Genomic DNA, 19,580 nt, shown 5'->3' on the forward strand with positions numbered 1-19,580 from the left:
AGCACTCTCAATCCTGGCTCATCCCAGAGGCCTGGTGCAGCCCCAGCCCTCTCACCCTTGTATTTGAGATGCTGCAGGATGGGGATGATGGTCTCCAGGGGGATGTTGTGGGCCAGGAAGAGCTGCCAGGCGCAGTACTGTTCAAACGTCTCCCAGTCCAGGCTCTGGACTGCGAGGGGAGGAACAGCCCTGATCACCAGCAGCTCAGCACCCTGCAGATGGTCCCGGGCTCGAGGGGGGCAGCCTCAACCCCCTGCTCTGCCCAAACCAGCCCCGCCCACTTACTGAGGATGTTGAGGACCGAGTCTTTCCGGAACATGACCAGGTTGCCCATCATCACGTGGCAGACCAGCTCCTGGAGCTGCACAGGGGGAGAGCCCGTCAGCACTGACGATGGCCAGGAGGCCAGACGGGAAGGAGCCGGGGAGAATTGGAGGAAGTGGCAGCTCAGTTCACTGTGGCCCTGCTGCCCACCACAGGAGTGAGGGGAGGGGAGGTGGGCAGGGGAGGGGAAGGGCGGAAGGAACGGCCCCTCTGTGCAGGGGAAGGAGCAGGCACAAGCAGGCTCACTCCCGGCCCATGCCACACACAGAGGCGGGAGAGGCAGGCACAGCAGGGCGGGTGAAGACCCCTGGGTAGGCTGGGACAAAGGGGGCCAAGCTCAGGCCTGAGCTCAGAGCTGAGGAGCAGGAGTCCTGGCGAGCAGGGGCCGGGCCGGGGGAGCCTGTGCATGCACGCTGGCCCGGACCACGGAGGCCCAGCCTGGTTCCACTCACCTGTGCAGAGTCGATGACGGCCACAATCATGTTCAGCAGCTCCCCGCTCCGCAAGGTCTCATCCGGGAACTGGGAGGAGAGAGGCGTGTAGGGGCTGGGGCCCTCCACACCCGCAGGCAGGGGACAGGCAAGCGGGGAAGGACCCTCCCTGTGGGCCCCCAGGGCCATGGAAGTATACATGGGGGCAAGGGCACGTGTGGGAAGGCCAGACCCACACTGGGCACCAGCACACCCCCTCTACAGACCCCCAGGGATGCCCAGAATCCCTGTTCCAGCCCCTCTGGCCCAGTCCTGCAGAGCCCAGAGGGAGGGTTCTGGGAGGGAGGGACATGCGGGGGCAGTAGGGGGTCCTGAGGAGGTAAAAGGTCAGGAGAAAGTACAAAGGCTCAGACCCGTGGCCCTGACACTGTCCCCTGCTCTTAGAGAAGAGGGGGCAGCTGTGCCCACCTCCGTGTAGATGGAGGGCGTGAGGTGGCACAGCAGGCGCACGTCGTCCTCCTGGCAGGCCTTCATGTCCATCATCAGGCAGGTGTGCAGGTCGCCCAGCTGCGTGGCCTGCGCAAAGGACTCGTACAGGTTCATCTTCCCGGCGGCGGCTTTGCTGCGGGAGCAGTTGCGCCTGAGCCAGCGGGCTCAACCCCACCCTGTCCCCGTCCCCGTCCCTCCAGGTGCTCCCCAAGAACCCGACACCCTGTGAGAATCAGGAGACCCTCCCATACCCCAGCGCTCAGGCAACAGAGGGAGGGCAACCACCCGAGACCCCCAAGGCATGGCCTCAAGGTCCGATCTGAAACTGCCATTCCGAACAAAGCACTGGGGGTGAATCTCCATGATGCCAACGGTGCAGGTGAGGGAAGGACACAAGCCAGGCTCCCCTGAAACCGAGAGCTGATGGGGGAAGGCACTTGCGTGACAGGCGGCTGGCCTGAGTTGGATCCCTGGCACCACAGGGTCCTCCAAGCCCCAGCAGGAATGATCTCTGAGCACAGAGCCAGGAGTAAGGCCTGAGCACAGCTGGGTGTGACCCAAGAACCAAAGCCAAGGCAAACAAAACAAAACGAACAATAATGGAGACGGAGGAGGCTGGGTTTGACCCCTGGCACTGTTTGGTCCCCTGGCACTGCCAAGAATGATTCCTGAGTGCAGAGTGAAGAGTAAGCCCTGAGCACCGCCGGGTGGCGGGGAGAACAACTCCAATGCTCCTCAGTGCGTGAAGGGCTGGAGAAGCTGTGGTGTCCCCAGGGACAGTGTCACTGGGTGACATTAAGAGAGTGGCCTGACAGGCCACATGGGCATGAGCTGGGAACATGTGGCTAAGAGCTGCCAGTCACAGCACCCGCAAGTCTGCAGATGGGGCAGGTGGCAGCTGGGAGGGCCGGTTGGGAGACAGCGGAGCAGAAGCAGCGGGTGGGATGTGGTGTCCAGCCGAGTGCAGCTGTCTTGTGGACACGTGGGATCATACTGTAGAATGGGGGGATTTGGGGGCATGTGATCAGAGCTCACGAAGCTGCTAGAAGCACGCAATGCACGGAGGCCCTCCTGCACAGGTGACAGGCTCACCTGGCCCTCAGGTAGTAGAGCAGGTGGTAGCCGATCTTGGGCTGCTTCTGGTAGAGCTCGGAGAGGAGGTCCAGGAGCAGAGAGAAGCTGCTGTTGTCCTCCTGCATCTGGCAAAGGTTCCTGGGGGTGGGGATGCCAGGGCGCTGAGCTGGCTGGCTGGGGCCCCTGCAGGCCCTCCACCCCGACCAGTGGGTACCACACCCCTGGACCTCGGGTGGGGCTGGGGCCCAAGCTCACCTAAATATCAGGTAGAGAGGCTTCCCCACAGATTCCTCCAGTGACCTACAAGAGGGGCCGTGTGAGGGGGGACACCCTGTACAGGGTCAGCCTGCTGCTTCCTGACCAAAGGGAAAACTCCTGCTGCCCCAGGAAAAAACAGGCTCCAGGCAGGTGCCATGCCTGCGCCGTCCTGTCACTGGAAAGGAGTCTGCCGGGCGCAGGGCTGGTCAGCGGGCGAGCTCCGGCCTCGCAGCAGGAGCTGTGGGAGGCCCCCAGGCACCCGGCCAGGGGTGGCCCCAAAGCCCTCCCCCCATCCCCAACAAAAAAGGGAAAAGATTTCTGTCCTGGGAGAGCCCCAGGAATGTCGCCACCCCCAGGAGGCCCAGGGGCAGAGGGCAGTGAGGGGCAGCAGAAGGGAGGGTCCCCAGCCCAGGGTGCTCGCACAGTCTGCAGCAGGCAGACTGTACCCGTGTTCAGGGGAGCCAGCGCCTATGAACACAGAAACAGGGGAGCAGGCCAGGCGGGGGCCAAGCAGGGGCCTTACTCCTCCGTGACCTCCTCGGGCAGCACCTCCCCCCGGAAGTGGGCCTTGAAGAGCTCCTGGAGGCAGGAGGCGAGGACAGACAGCTGCTCCGAGTCGAAGTCTTCCTGGGGTGGGGGGATAAAAGGGGTCACAGCCAGGGGCCTCACGAGCCCTGCCCCCTGGGGGCCCACTGCGGGGCTCTGAACTGGGGAGACGGCTCGTGCCCTCACCTCTAGAACCTGGTCCACGATTCCCTGCATGACCTCGCACTGGGCCTCGGTGTCGCTGCAGAACAGGAGGGAAATGGGGGCTCAGGGGGGCTCAGGGGGGCTTGGGGGGGCTTGGGGCAGGACGCGCTGCGCGGGGCAGCCTGGTTCTGGCGCTCCACCAGAACCTTGGGAGGGAGGCGGGGCCACACCCACCTGCCCTTTTGCAGCTGCAGCACCTTGTCCCTAAGGGACTCCTCCAGCTGGTCAAGGTATGGGGTGATGTCCACGGGCTCCTCCACCACCGTCTCCTTGATTGGGTGGAAGCGGAACTCCCGCTTCTTTCCTGGAGCCGTGTGGCAGGAAACGACTCGCTCTGCCCATGTTCTGGCCCCGTGCCCACCCCCTCGGCGACCAGCTGAGCGGCTTTGCTCCTCCCCTGCCCGTGCTGCTCCAGCATCAGGTGTGGGCTGCACCCCAGAGCCCACCCCAGCGACCGCTGGGACACCCCTCAGCGCCTGCTCTGGGCCATGTCACCTTTGCTGTTGAGGTCCTCCTCGTCATCACTGAAGGCGGCCTCAGCGTTGTCATAGCAGCTTTCGTCCTTGTCGGACATGTGGTTGTCCATCTCCATGGACACCGGCTCTTCGATTTTGACTTGAGAGGAAGACAGACAAGGGCTCTGAGCCTCATGTCTCTATGGCAGGGGGTGGGGAACAGAAAGCACCACAGGGATACAGGGATGCTCTTGTGCCCGCGCCACGGCCGTCGGCCATCTGCACGCCAGCCCATGCGCAGTGTTGCACGTGTGGGGCAGAGGGAGCAACATGAAAGATGCAGCATGACCCTGGCCCTTGGAGGAGCCACAGGCTCAGGCTGGGGTGAGACGACAGATGGGCCAAGTACAAGGGGCTACACAGGCATCCCCCTAAAGCCACCCGCCTTCTGAGGGGAGTCAGTGAGAACACGGGGGGGGGGGGGGGCAGCGGGCAAGAGACCCACGAAAACCAGAACTGATCATGCGAAGTGGGCAGGTCCAAGGAGACAGCACAGGGGGAGCGGGGAGGGAACGGGGGCACCTACCTTCCACAGGCGGGGACGGCGAGCTGCAGAACTCGGGAAACTTCTCCCTCAGCATGGCCCGCAGCTCCTTGTCCAGCTTAGGGTTGTCGAACAGGGGGGCCAAGTGTCTACAGGGAGCACGAGGGAAGGCCCGTGTCAGCGCCCCTCGAGCCCGCACGCAGGCCCTGCATCAGGGCAGCAGGCGCGGAGCCGTGGAGCCCAGCAGGGTGGGGCCGCAAGGCCTTCCCTGAGTCGCCACTCCCGCCCCAGGGGACAGCAGCGCCACCCCGGGCCCAGCCCAGCCCCCCGCCGTCCTTACGCCAAGACCCGCTTCTCCACGATGTGGTTGAGGGAGGAGAAGACGCCCTGCCGCACGTGGCTCTCCAGCGGTGGGTAGAAGTTGGGGATGATCTGGAAAGGAGCAGGAGGACCATGAGCAGGGGCCCGTCTGTCCCGGGCTCCAGCAAGGGACGCTGGCGTGGACGCTGGCAGGAGAGCGAGGGCCAGCGGAGCGGGGCCTCCCTGGGGAGTGCTCACAGCCGAGGGGGCCGAGGGTTGCCCCTCTTTCATGGCCACACACGGAGGACCCTGGGAGAAGGCAGGGACAGTGCCACCCTCCGCCTGGTTGGGCTGGGGGCGGTGTGGACGCAGCACGGACCCGGCACATGAAGTCCAACAGCGTAGCAGTGATGGCCGGGTGGGGCTTCATGGAGTGGTGCATGACCAGGATGGCCGGCTCTGGGGAGGGAGAGGAAAGGCTGCGTCAGGCTGTGCCTGTGGGGACCTCAGAGGGAGGCCGACGCCTCCGTCTCCCCGTGTGTCCCCAAATCCAGTCTGGGAGAGGGAGACGGCAGGAACGGGAAAGCAGGAGGAGGCACCATTTCAAGCCCAGGGCCAGGCGGGGGCGGCTCCCGGGAAGCGGCTCACAGGCTCACACACCTATGTTCATGATGCTGTCCTTGTCGGGGCTAAAGAACAGCCAGTCGTAGAACAGAGCCAGCTTGGCGTTGGAGGCGGCGACGTTGGACTGCAAAGAGAGGCGATGATGGGCCGCTGCGCCCTCGGGTCACCGGAGACGAGGGGAGGGGCCCTAAATCTGTTTATGTTGGTGCAAGCGCCTGGGGGTCCACCTGGCTCTTGCCCTGCGGCCTCACAGGCCGCCCCTGCTCCCTGCTGCAGGACAGGCGGGCCTGGCTGGGGTCTGAGGGAGAGGCCCTGGTCAGGGCCAAATCAGCACATTCCAAAGCCCCGTCTGCCGGGGGAGGGAGCCAGCGTGAGGTCAGAGGGCAGCTGGATGCCAGAGCAGGATTTCTCAGCACGCGGCCAGAGGAAAACATGGGGCAGGAAGGAAACGGCCCTGCTGTGGACTCAGGCATCTGGACAAGGGAAGTCTCCACAGCCAATGCCAGAGGACGCGCCCCCCTCCCCCAATCTGAGAGAGGGACAACACAGGGTGGGGGCCTCGGGGAGCTCGAGGCAGGGCAGGGCTGGCTGGGCCCCTCACCGTGCATGTGGTCAGGAGCCAGCCGATGATGGCCCATCGGGGCAGGATGTCCGAGCTCAGCACTTCATTGGAAGGGTGCACCACCCCACAGATGTAGCGGATGAGGTCGCAGCGCAGAGACTGACTGTCCGGGGTCGACAGGTACTGGCGCTGGAACCAATCCTGGTATCGCTTCTGTTGCCCAAACCGCACCTGAGGAAGGAGGCGTCTCAGGCAGATGGGAAGCGTGGCCAGACCAGAGAGGCCGGTCTCTCGCCAACCTCAGCTCTCTCGGAGTCAGCGCCTCCCGCCTCCTCCCGATACTACCAGGCGCTCACCCGTGACGTCATGAAGAGGAGCTTCGTCTCCATGTCTGGGGTGAGACGGCAGGCGAGAAATTTTCGGGATGTTCTCGACTGGAGAAGCTGAAGGATACCTACACCAAACGTGGAAGGGAGGAAGCAGCGAGAAGTCAGAGGACCAGACAAACCAAGGCCAGGGAGAGAGAGGACAGGGTTAAGGAGTGTGCCGTGCACGTGGCTGGCCAGACTCAGTCCCCAGCACCGCATACCATCCTCTGGGCCCCATCAAAAGTGATCCCTGAGGACAGTGGGTGTGACCCCAAACTCCCCCCACAGAACAAAAGACAAAAAGCGCAGCGAGATGAGAAGGGCAGGAAGCCTGCTGATGGGCCTGTCTTGCTCAAAGGGAGGTTTTAAGACAAGATCAGGGGGCTGAAAACATGACTGAAGGGGAAGCACATGCCTCACAGCCCACCCTGGGCTTCAAACATGGGTGCGCAAACACACACACGCGCACGCGCCAGAAGGTCCTATAAGGGTCCCACCCAGCACCTGTGATGCTCAGCTCCAACCACCCACCAGCCCCAGGCCCCAGACAGGGCAATTCCCTGCTTCTGCTGGCCTTTCTGGAGCCCCTGCTCACAGTCGTCCAGCTGACACCGTGTGGGAAGCGGAGCGGCTGAGGTGCAGCCCCTCGCCTCACTTCCCGCTCCTGCCCGTCCCTTCCCCAAGTGCCAGGCGCTGCCCGGCCTTAGCATGAGCCCCTGGCGCTCACTGGCCGTGTGGCCCTAGGCAGATCACTTCATCCCCTTCGACTCCTGCTCTGCAAATACGAAAGGAGAATGTCCTTACAGCAGGGGCCTGGGGAGTTCGTGTGAGCTGACGGGTGCCTGGCAACGCTGCCCCCAGCACAGCTGGGCGCGGGCACAGGGTGAGGCAGGCACTCTCGGAGGCCAGATGGGTGGGGACTCTGCTTTCTGCACCCCCACGCTTCTACGTGACTGTCCCCACGCCGTGTGCACAGGCAGGCACACACGCGTGCTGCAGCGCGGAGCCACCCACTCAGACCAGAAGCAAGCCGGGGAGGGGCAGGGAGGAGGGGCAGGCCCGGGCAAGGGGCACGGGCCTCTCTCCCTCCCAGGGGCCAGAGGAGCCCCGAGGGGACCCTTGGACTTCCCTGAAGGAGGAGCTTCCCTTCCGGGGTGGATCCAGCCCTCCTCTTTCCCCCGCAGGCCATCAGCTCACCTGTCAGGAGAGGGGCGGGAGGGGGCAGAGGGCTGCCGCCTGCTGGGGGGGCAATCTGGTCTGCACATCCCCCACCCCTGGCGCTGTACCTGGCTGAGTCCGGCCCATCCCACTCTGGTGGCAGCCAAAGCCTTGCTTCTCCACCACCAGCTCCTGTCCAGGCCGCCTGCCCACTGCGGAGACGGCTGTGGGGCCCCGCTCACCTGTGAACTGCGGGCTCAGGGCCTGAGGGTTATGGATGATATCCTTCCACAGCAGCTCGAACTCTGGGATCCGCGCAACGTTCTGAAGCAGCCTGACGAGGTCGCGACCGATCATCAAACATTCCATGAACTTGACAGGGGTGAGGGGGGAGACAGGAAAGAGAATGAAGACATGGACTATACTTTCTGCGGAGAGGGCAAAGGCGCGGCGTGGTCGGCGTGCCACATAGAGACTCTCGGAGCTTGGGGGCCCAGCCAATTGCAGCAGCCCTGCCGGTCCCCTTTCCACCCAGAACTGCTGCCAGCCCCATCAAGGGGGTGAAGGGTGCGAAAGGGCCGACCAGTGAGCTGCTCGGCCCCAGTACCACCCGTGGTGCAGGAGCACTCTCGTGGCCAGGCTCTGAAGAGCAGAGCACAGGCCGAGGTGCAGCTCAGAGGCCTGGTCCCCAGGAAACAGCAGAGCATAGCTCAGGGTGGACGATTCAGAACCCACCTCACCATGGCAATGACCCAGGGGGTGGGGGCAATGTGACAGGGGCACAGGACAGCGTGTCCACAGCTGAGGGAGACCCCGCCGGCCAGCAGCCTGGGAGCTGGGACTGGTCACACACTCGCCTGGGAAGGCACAGAGGGGCTGTGCCAGCCCACGGGGCACCACACTTACTCGATCCAGCCATATCTCGCCCACTCAACCCCTGCCCGGGCTCTGCGTCCCCACCGCGTGTCCGTCCTCACCCGTTCCCGAAGCAGGGAGATGCAGAAGTCCACCTCCTTCTGCCTCAGGGCCTGGAGCTGGGCAGTGCCGTGGTGGTCGACGATGAGGCGGAGGTAGGTGTAGACGGTCATGGCGATAAGGATGCCACTCTTCAGCACCCACTCCCTGTGGGGGAAAGGGACGCACCGGAGCTGGAACACCGCCACCAGTGCCCCGGCACTCACTGCTCAGGCCCGACTGTCCATTCCTGCTGGGGTCAGGCACCCCGAAGTCTCTCGACCACGGAGCCGCTTGGCTTCCCACAGCACTGACCTGCTGGCGGCCAGGGCCAGCTCACCGGGCCAGAGCGCAGCGTTGCCTCTCGGGAGTCCCAGTTCAAAAGCAGCTCCGCTGGGAACGTCCCCCCAACCTCCACCCTCCCCCATCCCCAAGCACCACCAGGTGTGGCTCCAGGACAAAAACAGAACACTAGGCCAAGAAAGAAAGGTGTCTGTCCACGGGCTCACGGGCAGTCACGGCACGTGCTGAGCACTGGGTGCTACCCGGGACAGAGGGAAGCCACAGCTCCTCCGGAGCTCAGACTCCTGGGAAGAAGACAGTCTGCGGCTCTCCGTCGGCAGTTTTTAAAGTGGGGTCTGAGGAGCCTGGGGACCACCATGCTCCCTTCCACAGCCTGAAGCCCTGGCCCTCCTGGCCTAAGTCACAAACGCCCCCTGACCGCAGATGTCAGAGCCCATTTCCCAGGAGTCTCCAGCCTCCCAGGGCCGAGGGCAGAGGAAGAACTGTGTGTTCCTCACTGCTGTTAAAGGGGCAGAAAAGGAAGGACGGGGGTGGGGTGGGCATGTGCCAGGGTCTCAGAGGCTCCTCCAAGTGCCCAGATCAATCAGGGACCCATCTCACCACCAGGCGAGCTGCCGGTGGGCCCACGGTGTCCCTGCAGGGAGGCAGAGAACAGGGAATCTAATTAGCCCAGCCAGGCCCCACACTGCTCCGGGAAGTGCGCACGCACCTAATGAAGGCTGTGGCCTTTCCTGTCAGGGCGCAGCCGTGGCCAAGGACAGGGGAGGGTCCCCTCCCGCCCTGCTGCCGCCAAGGACTACTCTGGAGGGGGGCGGTGGGGAGAGGCAGGGAGGTCCTCCCCGAGGCTCATGGCAAAGGTCTCTGGGGAGTGTAGTGGGAAGGTGGGGTCCCTGTCTGACCCTGGGACACGAAGGAAGGGCAGCTGGCGCTGAGGTGCACAGTGGCACCGGCTGAGCGAGAAGGGTCATTCTCGTAGCAGAGCCTGAGCGAGGGCCAGAGAGAAAGGAGCCCTGGAGCCCGGGCTGCGGGAAGGCAGAGCCCTCGCTGGGGGGGCGGCGCAGCTGTGCCAGGCCAGCTCAGGGCACAAGGTGGCGCTGCCTGCACGCCCGGCGCAGTCCTGCAACGCCAGTTCAGAGCACAAGGTGGCGCTGCCCGCACGCCTGCAGGCGCAGCAGTGGGAGCGAGGGCAGACCCGTGCCTCTGGCTGGAGGAAACACCAGCCACAAGAGTGGCGCCTTCCTGGGCCAGAGACAAGATTCGGAAACCAGACAACAGGAAGGCCGAGGCCACGGGATGGAGAGTGCGGATGCGGAATGGGGATGCAGTTCCTGGTCCTCTCTCGGAGAGGAAGGGAAAGCAGCAGCAGAAGAGCTCAGGGCGTCCCGCTAGGGCCCACTCTTCACGTGCTGTCCCCCGGCCCGGGGGGGGGGGGGGGGGGGAATCCTTGAGCTCCAGCGGCAAAGTGCAGCTGGGGGGGGGGGATGGGGCAAGAGAGAGAGGCGGAGAGGCACAGAGGGGAGAGAGGGGTACCAGGCCAGGCCTGGGTGCTTGGCCGGCCTCGCTCTGTTGAGCTCATTCTTCCTTCCCCACCTCCCTCCAAAGATAAACATTCCAAGGAGGTCTGGATCAAAAATAAACCCTTTATCAGATGGAACCAGTTTTTCCTGGGCTCTGAGATATTTCAGCCAAGCCCTCCTTCCCCACTCCTGCACCCCGGGCCCGATCCTTCACTGGCCCTGCACGTTCTCTGGGACCCAAGGCATGCAGGCAGCGTCTTAACAGTCTCCCCACAGCACCCCACGACCATTATCTGGCTCGCGCCCCGCCCCCTGCACGGCGGAAGCTTACCTCTGCTCTGTCAGGATATCCAGAACACTCTCTGCCAACCAGATGTTTTTCGCTGTAACGTCCCCGCCTGATTTCAAGGGGGCAGAAAACAAGAGGACCAGAAGAGCTCTGATCAGGACTCGGCTCCTCCGCCTGCAAACCCGACACCCACCTCACCCACCCCGCTGCTCAGCCAGTGAGCCCATCCCCGATTCTCCGAGTGCTGGGGAAATGGGGAGGAAAAAGAGGCCCTGTGCTGTGTTAGGGTTTTGATTTGTTGTTGTTTTTGCTTTTTTGGAGGGGACACACCGGGCAGTGCTCAGGTCTCTGCACTCAGGGGCCACTCCTGGCCGTGCTTAGGAGACCTTGTGGAGTACTGGGCTTGAACCCAGGTTGGCCACGTAAAAGGCACATGCCCCACCAGCTGTACTATCTCTGGGTTAAGTTCTAAATTTTCCTGTTTCCCCTTGGCTCTAGAGAAAGAAGATCCTGTGGCTTTTGTTTGTTTTTGCTTTGGGGGCCACACTTGGTAGTGCTCAGGGAGCATTCCTGGCAGGGCTCAGGAGACCATATGGGGTGCTGAGGATGGAACCCAGCTGGGCCGACCGCACACAAGGCGAGTGAGTGCCTTCCCATGTACTATCTCTCCAGCCCTGAAAGGAAGTGTCTGGGAAGAAGATCGGAAAGGTCCACTGGGTGGGGAGCTGGGAGACAGTACAGTGGGGTAGGCGTTGCCTTGCACACAGATGACCTAGGGTTGTTCCCCAGCAATGCACCTGGTTCCCTGAGTGCAGAGCCAGGAGCAATCCCTGAGCCTCTTGGTAAGGCCCAAAAGAGAAAAGAAGTCATGGATGGAGGATGACATCTCAGACGGGGCCCGACAAGCCACGGGCTTCTGTTTCCAGGGACCCCAGTCTTCAGGGCTGGCCATGAACTTCCAAGGCAGCACGAGCATAAGACAATGCCAGGCCCACATCTCAGAAGTGAGGACGGGAAAATACATGCCAGGAGAAAGGATAAAAATAGGCAGCAGCGAGCTGTGCCCGGCCCCAGGTCCTACTTTAAAATTTCAAAGTTCACACATTACTTGGACTAAGGCTCACACACACCAAAACAGGAGGACAAGGATTTATATAAAATCCAAAAGGGGCCGAGAGTCCCACTGGCCAGGCAGCAGCTCTGCATGGGGGAGGCCCAGGTTCGAGCCCCGGCACAGCCCCGAGCCCCACGCAGCCCCGACCATCTCCTGCAGGTGCATCCCCCCGAAACAAAAACAAACCAAAAAACACCCCTAAAGCAGCAGCAAAGCCGGCGGGGAATGCAGAGAACAGGCGGGGCCAAGTGATCCTTGGTAGTAGGGACCGCCTCTTGGGTACTCAGCGGTTCAGACGTCTGTCAGCAATGCCGCCAAGACACTCGCAGCTCCCCGGCAGGGCCTACTCGGTGACAGCTCGTCCCCAGACTGGCCACCGTCACATGTCATCACGAGGGAGCAAGTGCTCAGAGAACACGGGGGGGAGCCTGGGCCGGAGCGACAGGACAGAGGGGAAGGTGTTTGCCTGGCACTGGCCGACCCAGGCTCGATCCCCAGTGCCCAATATGGCCTCCCCGCCCCCGCCAGGAGTGATCCCCGAGAGCAGAGCCAGGAGTCAGCCCTGAGCACCGCTGGGTGTGACCCCCAAGCCCACACCAAAACCAACAAAAACACGGGCGGGAGCAGGAAGAGACACGTGATGGGAAACGATGATTTGCCCTCACTTCCCTCCTCATTCCTTCCAGATCCTTCCTGGTACAATTTGCCCAGCGCCCCCGGCGGGAAGATGGGCTGAACAGGCCACCACCTCGAGGCTAGGCCCTGAACGTGGCAGGACTCGGAGCCCCTCAAGGCGCCTGAGACTCCCCTTTCCTCCTGCAGCTAGTGTGCACGGAGGACGCAAGGACCAGAAGAAGAACGGAAGCGACTCCAGGACGGCGCCCACGCGGGTTGACTGCAGTCTGTACTCGCTGCCCAGCCTGGGCCCCGGGCCCACTGCCTGGCACCCACTCCGTCACACTCACCCGCGATCTGCTTCATGAACGTCATGCACACGCCGTCGGCGCCCAGAACCCCGCTCTTCACCAGCTCCCGCACCAGCCACACCAGCTGAGGGAGAGACTGCGAGCGTGAGAGGGGCGAGCACAGCACGAACAGGAGGCTGCCCCGCCCCACTCCACCCAGCCTCATCTCGGGGGTCTCACCTGCGTCCGGCAGGTATCCTGCAGCTTCAAGTACTTCTCCATGAGCAGCTGGTTGATTTTGTTCAGGACGATATTCATGCCATCACGACTCACTAGCGCCAAGTCCCGGTAACACTGCAGGGAAGGAAACTTGTGAGCAGCTGACAGACTGAGGACTGGCTCTGCAGGGGGCCTGCGAGGTCCCCGTGCCCCCACCTGCTCCCATCTCAGTCCCACAGGCCAGAGCCTGGAACCTTTCCCCTCTGAGGCTGTCCCCATGCAAGGGCCTCCATCCTGCACGACCGTGCCCAGGCTGCAGGGCTGAGGAGACTCAGCTACTCCAGAGGCAGAAACGTTGTCGGAAAAAGGCTCCGAGTCCTGCCCGTCCCCGACTCCCTGCCTCAGGAGTGCCGCACTACGTGACGCCATGGCCGAGCAGAAGCAGGTGGCGGCCATCTGCTTCTCATCTGCTCAAAAAAGGTCATGGCGGAACGGGTTTGTCTGAAGAGGCCAGGAAAGATCCCAAAGAGTCTTTTGGACTGGTACCGCCCCAGTCAGATGGAGGAAAGGGTCGGGAGAATCAGGGAAACAGAGCCAGGGCCAGAGGAAGCCTCCTCGACGCTTCTGTCTTTGTCTTCTGCTTTCCGGGCCACACACAGCGGTGCTCAGAGCTGCACCCGGGTGTGTGCTCAGGGATCACTCCTGGTGGGGCTCGGGGGGCCAGGACGCATGCAAGCACCTTAAGCTCTGTACCACTACCCCAGTCCCTGTGCTTCTGTCTCTCTCAGTCATGCTTTGCTCCTGCCAGGTATTAAGAGGGTCTTACTAGGGCAATAGCACAATGCATAGGGCTGATCCAAGCTCAATCCTGGGGACCCATATGGTCCCCTAAGCCCCTCCAGGAATGATCATTGAGCGCAGAACTAGGAGTAAGTCCTGAGCACTGCAAGGTAGAGTCCCAAAACCAAAAATAGTAAGGGAGGAAAGAGTCCCTGCTTCTCTTCTCAGCCTCTCTCAGAGCAGACGCTCAGGAAAAGACCTGAGGGAATCTCATTAGCACCTCCCTTAGCCTGCTGACTTCTATCTGGTTAAGGTTTGAGAACAACAGGGGGAGCGAGGGGGCAAGGGGACCACTCAAACAGCTCTGTAGCAGAGCATACAAGGTATGTAGGAGCCCCAAGTTCTGTGCCAAGGATGGGACCCCCGTCCTGCACCCACAGGAGCCCACAGCAGAAGTGATTATAAGCAACTGCAACAGCTAACAACGCACTGGCATAGTGCAAGAGATTTATATAAATTATTGTAATTGGTTCATATAACAAGCCTTAGAAACTGGAATTATGTACCATACACACAGTTTCAGATTGAGGGTCACAACAGTGGTAATCAGAAGTTACCCCAGGTGGGACCAGAGCGACAGCACAGTGGGTAGAGTATTTGCCAACTGGGGTTTGACCCCCAGCACCCCATAGGGTCCCCTGAGCACCGCCAGTAGTTCCTGAGTGCAGAGTGAGGAGTAACCCCTGAGCATCACCAGGTGTGTCCCAAAAAGCAAAAAAAAAAAAAAAAACAGTCACCCCAGGGTCACTCCCAGCAGAGCACAGGGACCAGTGGGCAAACCTAGGCTCCTGCAGCTAAGCCTGTGCACTGGACAGGCGAGTTCTCTCCCCATCTTATTCCTCTATTTCTACAGATGCGCAAACAGGGAGGCGAGAGATGCTCAGTGGTCTGAGCATATGCTTCACATGTAGGAGGCCTGGGTTTGACCCCTGAGCACAGTCAGGAGTGAATCACGAGCAGAGCCAGAGGTAGATCCTGAGCACCGCTGGCTATAACACCTCACCCCCCACCCCACGCCCCGACCCTAACCCAAAGAAGTCCACATAGGGCCGGAGCAATAGTACAGCGGGTAAGATGCTTGCTTGCACATAGCTGACCCAGGTTAAATCCCTGGCACCTCAAATGATCTCCTGAACCCCTTCAGAAGTGATCCCTGAGCACTCAGCTAGGAGTAAGCCCTGTGTACTACCAGATGCAGTGCATGCCCCCCGCCCCTAGAAAAAAGGAAAAAAGTTCTTGCTCTGTAATTCTGTGTTCTCCCTTGAACACGTATCTCGCTTGCTTATTTCCACTCTGGAGAAGCCTATGTTCTCTCCTGAACACAAACCTCACTCTTTCTCTCCTCTAACATTGTTATAAGTTTCAATAAAAACCAAAACCATCTTGCTTCACCAGAGACAGAGGAAGAAAAGAAAGGGGGAAGGGGAAGGTGGAAGGGAGGGACGGAGGGCAAGGAGTCCCTCAAGTACCACAAACTCTGACCCCAAAAGAGAACCTGAGGATTCTAATTCCAGCTGGGAGAGGGCCGGGGCTCCAAGCCATGAGCTAAGCAACAAGGCCGAGACCAGGGGCTCAGCCAACAGCTGCCAAGCCTGCTGTGCCGAAGGCTGGCGCTCCACACTGGAGCACTCCCGAGGCAGGCGTGAGTCAAGCAAGGCAAAGAACAAACACTGCTGACCAGACACCGCTGACTGGCCGGGCCGGAGTGGAGGCCCCCCGGCTGGGAGGCAAAACTCAGGGGCTCAGGGTCCGCAGACGGGGGGTGGGGTGGGGTGGGTTGGTGGTGTGTGTGTGTGTGTGTGTGTGTGTGTGTGTGTGTGTGTGTGTGTGTGTGTGTGTGTGTGTGTGTGTGTGTGTGTGTGCAAGCACTGGGCCTGCCAGCCGCAGCACACACCCTGCACACAACGCAGTCTGGGAACGGGCACTGAGTGGGCAAGAGAAAGAAGCAGGTACCCAAGGAAAAAACAGGTGGCAGGAGGGCGTGGCAGGGACACTGGGGCCCGGGCCAGGCCGCTCTGGTCTCCACTCTCCTGGGCCGCTGCCCGCCTGCTTTCTGAAGCTGAGAAAGACGGGACTGAACGTGCCAACTACCTGGAGCCCCTTCTTTTCTCTCCGTCCCTCTGCTGACCACTACAGCCTGCACGGAGCTAAGGCCTCAGCGCTGAGGCTTTAGCTCCGCGGCTCTCCCTCCCCCCGAGCCCCCCGTCACACACACAGGCCTGTTCCCAATGACTCAATGACTCAGTTCAGACATCAGACAGGACATCAGATGCGTCGGCAAAGAGAATATGCCTGGAACAGGACTGGCTGTGCGCAGAGGCACCCCTGATGCTGCCCTCGTCCCCGCCCCAGTCCCCAACCCTGCCTGCACACTGGCACGCAGCACCCATGCCCCCTTCTCTCCAGCCCACTCCCACCTCACGGCCTGTGGAGATGGTATGTCCACTCAGGCCACCGCTTCTGCTCAAATGGGGGAATCAGCCACAAACAGACCCGCAGGGCCCGTCCCGATCTTTCAGGCCGAAGTCGCCCGACAACCTGAGCTGGAGCTTCTGCAGGTCCAAAGCACTTCGGGAGATAATCCCCCATCTGGGGAGAGGGGCCTAAGCAGCAGGCAGAGTTCTGACTCCTCCCCACTCGGCCCTGGCACCAAGGACCCGAGAGATCCCCCAGCCTGCCACAGTGTCCTCACAGCCTCCCGAGTCCCCACCCGCACCCGCGTTGTCTGAACCGGGGGAGAATCTGCTTGGAAACTGTGCGGCTGTTAACCAGCCCTGATGCCGAGGTAAGGCCTGGGCCCGCCATGCACACAGGGCTGTCACCTGGCCAGCTCTGGAAGGGACAATTTGCAGCCGAGGAGTATCTGTAATGCAGAGTGCGGGGACCTCTCGAGCCTAAGAGGCTCTCTGTGCCCTTCTCTGAGGTTTATTGATTTACCCTGGCCTGGCTGATTGGGATCCCAACTAAAACAAATTTAAAAAACAGCAGGCAAGACAAACACTGCGCTGAGACGACTAAATGAGATTTTGACTCATTTGTAAAAACATATGCAGACAAAATAAACCTTTAATCCAATCCCTTATACCATCATTGCCAATTTCTTCTAAAACAGCCAAGTTGTTGAGCTGGAGAGATAGCACAGTGGTTAGGGTACCACTTGGCAAGTGGCCAACCCGGGTTTGATCCCCAGCATCTAAAAGGGTTCCCTGAGCAACACCAGGAATGATCCCTGAGCGCTGAGCTGGGAGACCTCTGATCATTACCGAGTATGGCCCCAAAACCAAATAACATAACATAAAATAGAGACGCTGGGGAACCAGAGATAGTGCAGCAGGTAGGGCACTTGCCTTGCACACAGCAGAGCCGGGTTTGATCCCTGGCATCCTGTTGAGTTCCCCAAGCCCTGACAGCAGTGATCCCTGAGTGCTGAGCCATCCCTGAGAGCATCCCCAGGTGTGGCCCCCAAAACAGTGAACTGAGATCTTGTTGGCATCAAGGCAGAGCTTGCCTGGTGCCCACCAACGCCCTCTGCAAGGGAAAGGGCATGGGCTTCCCCACTCGAGCCTTCCCTGGCAGGGTCAGAGTTAGTGCAGACCGCAGGCATGTAATAGGAGACTGTGTGTCAAGGCTCACAGGACAGAATTGGTGGGAGGAGAAATCTGGAACCGAAAAATCTCTGCCACTTTATGAAAGGCGGGAAACAAAATCCAAAGAGATACACCTGTGCCACCCCTCGGCTCAGGGAAGGACCCACTGGAACCATCCCATGGAAAGGAGACGCTTGGGCCTTCAGACCCCAGACCCCCCAGGAGGCCTGGCTCCAGGGCACCCCTGCCCCCACACCGGCGGCATCACCCTTTCGCTGAGCACTAGCTTCAGGCTGTCTGATCCAGGCAGCCCTGGCAAGGCTGCATCCTGCTCACTCTCAGTGACACACTCACCAGCCCCAAGTCACAGTTGTCTGGGAACAAACTCGCAACACACTGGGTTAGAACTGAGCTCTTCTCTTCCTGGGACTAATTCCCAACTTTTTTCACCCCAACCCGTAAATCTAAAATCTAATTGTTTCTGCACTCTCACAATGGAACCTCCTTTCCCTGACTTCAAGCTGCACAATGCAGAGGAAGAGCACAACCAACTCCCTGGGAGCTGGGGGGAGCACACGCTCATTTTACAGTTGGAGAACAGGTGACCAGGTACCTAAAGATCAGGTGCCATTCCCGGGACCCCAAAGTCAGAGCAGGGCAGCTGACTTACCTTCTGAGCCTGGGCAGGTTCAGTGAGGACCAGGGTGAAGAGGCCCAGGCAGATCTCCTCGTGTTGAGGGGGGCCTTTGCACACCTGGACACAAGGAGGGGAAGTGCGTGAGTTCCTCCCCGAGCACCTGGGCCCCCTGCAGGACCCGCAGATGAGAATCCTATGGAACCGGATGTCCTTGTCCCACAAGTGCGGGGCATCTGGTTCAGGGGAGAGATGGAGGGAAAGGACTAAGCCTATGGCTTTCTCTGAGGCTCCTGATGCAGGCCAGGGCAGAAAATAAAGTTTTTCAAATGAAGAGAAGAAAAAAGTCTCAGCACCTTCCTCGCCCCTCACCACGTGCGGCAGAGGGAGCCACAGAGTGCCCGGCGCACGCGGAGTCGAGGCACAGGCAGATCACTGAGCTGCGCTATGTGAGACGTGGAGGCACAACAGGAACACATCCCACTACTGAATGTGCGGCTCCCCAACAGCCACGTGTGGCTGGGAATAGTCTGTGCCCCGGGGCTGGAGAGAGTACAGAGGCAAAGCACGTGTCTCTGTCGTGAATGTGGATGACCTGGTCGGAGACCAGGCACCATGTGGACCAAGTACTGCGAAAAGGGGAAGGGCCCCTGGGCCTCCTAAGCAACATGTGGAAGGCCCAGAATAAATTAACAAATTACTCCTGACGGAGCCGGGATTCTATGGGATGCTGGGGACCAAACTCGGATGAGTCACACGCAAGGCAAGCGCGCTCCCCGCTGCCCTCTCTCCAGCCCCTGCATCTTTCTGCTTGTTAAGGCGTCCCAGGGATTTCAGAGCAGCAGCACGGCTGCAGGGAGGGGATACTCACGTAGGCATTCAGGGCGTCGTTGGCCTCTCTCTCCGAGACGCCCGCCGTCATCGATGTCACGATGCTCATACATCTCTCCAACCGCTGCAAAAGGGAGAGTCCGTGCATGACACCACCACCCACCAAACACTGGCCCTGAAAACCATTTCTGCAACAGTGAACCTCGGCATGTCTCTCGACCAACCTCCCAGTGAACACATCATGAGTGGGATATGACCCGAGAATTCCATCCTGGATTCGAGCCCTATCGTCCACCCTAGCCCCCAAAAGTTAAAATTCAGAACATGGAAACCACAGTAGGTGACCTAGCTCCTTGAGCGCATAAACTGGGAAGTGGGAAAAGCAGGGAGCGGAAGACCAGGCATTAAAGAGACTCACGGGGCCAGAGAGACAGTACAGCAGCTATGGCGTTTGCCTTGTATGGGGCTGATCTTAGTTTGATCTGGGTTCGATCCCACAAGGTTCCCGAAGCACCGCCAGGAGTTATCCCTAAGTGCAGAGCCAGAGTAAGCCCTGAGCACCCAAAAACCAAAAAGATTACAATCCACTAAATTTTTTTAAAAGAACAAACATCCTGAGTCCATCCTTGCTGGGACACAAATAATCACTAACAAAGAAAGGGTTCTGCCTACAAAGGAACGCAGAAGGAATGCGGGAGTGATCACTGATTCAGGCAGATACCATCAATGGGCGCTAAAACCTGAGGTGAAACTCTCACAAGCAGGGATTCGTGAAGATTCGTAATGCTAGTTACAGAGGGATAACCATTTACAGCAGGAAGCCATGGCATATACCCCTCTGACCAAGCAATCCAAGTTAACATCCACAATTATCAGAGGAACATCAGACAGTAATGTGTCTCTGATACAATGCACCAAAAAGGCGGCTCCCTTCTATGGTTTTCTTGCCAAAAATGCATCATCTTGCTCTACTCACAGAGAAATTTCACAAAATTCTAAACTGAGAGACAGTCTATAAAACGGGCTCTTCAGAAGCTCCTACAGGCACAA

General features: G+C 60.3%; 1 protein-coding gene across 1 annotated transcript in view; it reads right to left on the reverse strand.

Moving 5' to 3' along the window:
* The window catches only part of INTS3 (integrator complex subunit 3), a 28,826-nt gene that overhangs the window by 2,031 nt on the left and 7,215 nt on the right, over positions 1–19,580 (reverse strand). Inside the window, exons 2-24 of the mRNA XM_004619241.2 lie at positions 18,571–18,654; positions 17,736–17,819; positions 12,660–12,773; positions 12,480–12,564; positions 10,443–10,509; positions 8,315–8,459; positions 7,580–7,709; positions 6,168–6,265; positions 5,851–6,042; positions 5,286–5,373; positions 5,005–5,084; positions 4,666–4,757; positions 4,368–4,474; positions 3,822–3,941; positions 3,501–3,630; positions 3,309–3,363; positions 3,100–3,203; positions 2,574–2,618; positions 2,337–2,456; positions 1,224–1,377; positions 777–845; positions 286–361; positions 56–169 (exon numbers count right to left, since the gene is read on the reverse strand). Coding sequence (XP_004619298.1) covers positions 56–169; positions 286–361; positions 777–845; positions 1,224–1,377; positions 2,337–2,456; positions 2,574–2,618; positions 3,100–3,203; positions 3,309–3,363; positions 3,501–3,630; positions 3,822–3,941; positions 4,368–4,474; positions 4,666–4,757; positions 5,005–5,084; positions 5,286–5,373; positions 5,851–6,042; positions 6,168–6,265; positions 7,580–7,709; positions 8,315–8,459; positions 10,443–10,509; positions 12,480–12,564; positions 12,660–12,773; positions 17,736–17,819; positions 18,571–18,654 — 2,353 coding nt within the window. The remainder of the gene's footprint in view (positions 1–55; positions 170–285; positions 362–776; positions 846–1,223; positions 1,378–2,336; positions 2,457–2,573; positions 2,619–3,099; positions 3,204–3,308; positions 3,364–3,500; positions 3,631–3,821; positions 3,942–4,367; positions 4,475–4,665; positions 4,758–5,004; positions 5,085–5,285; positions 5,374–5,850; positions 6,043–6,167; positions 6,266–7,579; positions 7,710–8,314; positions 8,460–10,442; positions 10,510–12,479; positions 12,565–12,659; positions 12,774–17,735; positions 17,820–18,570; positions 18,655–19,580) is intronic.

The sequence above is a fragment of the Sorex araneus genome, chromosome 5 (genome assembly GCF_027595985.1).
Source record: "Sorex araneus isolate mSorAra2 chromosome 5, mSorAra2.pri, whole genome shotgun sequence".
Lineage (NCBI taxonomy): Eukaryota > Metazoa > Chordata > Mammalia > Eulipotyphla > Soricidae > Sorex > Sorex araneus.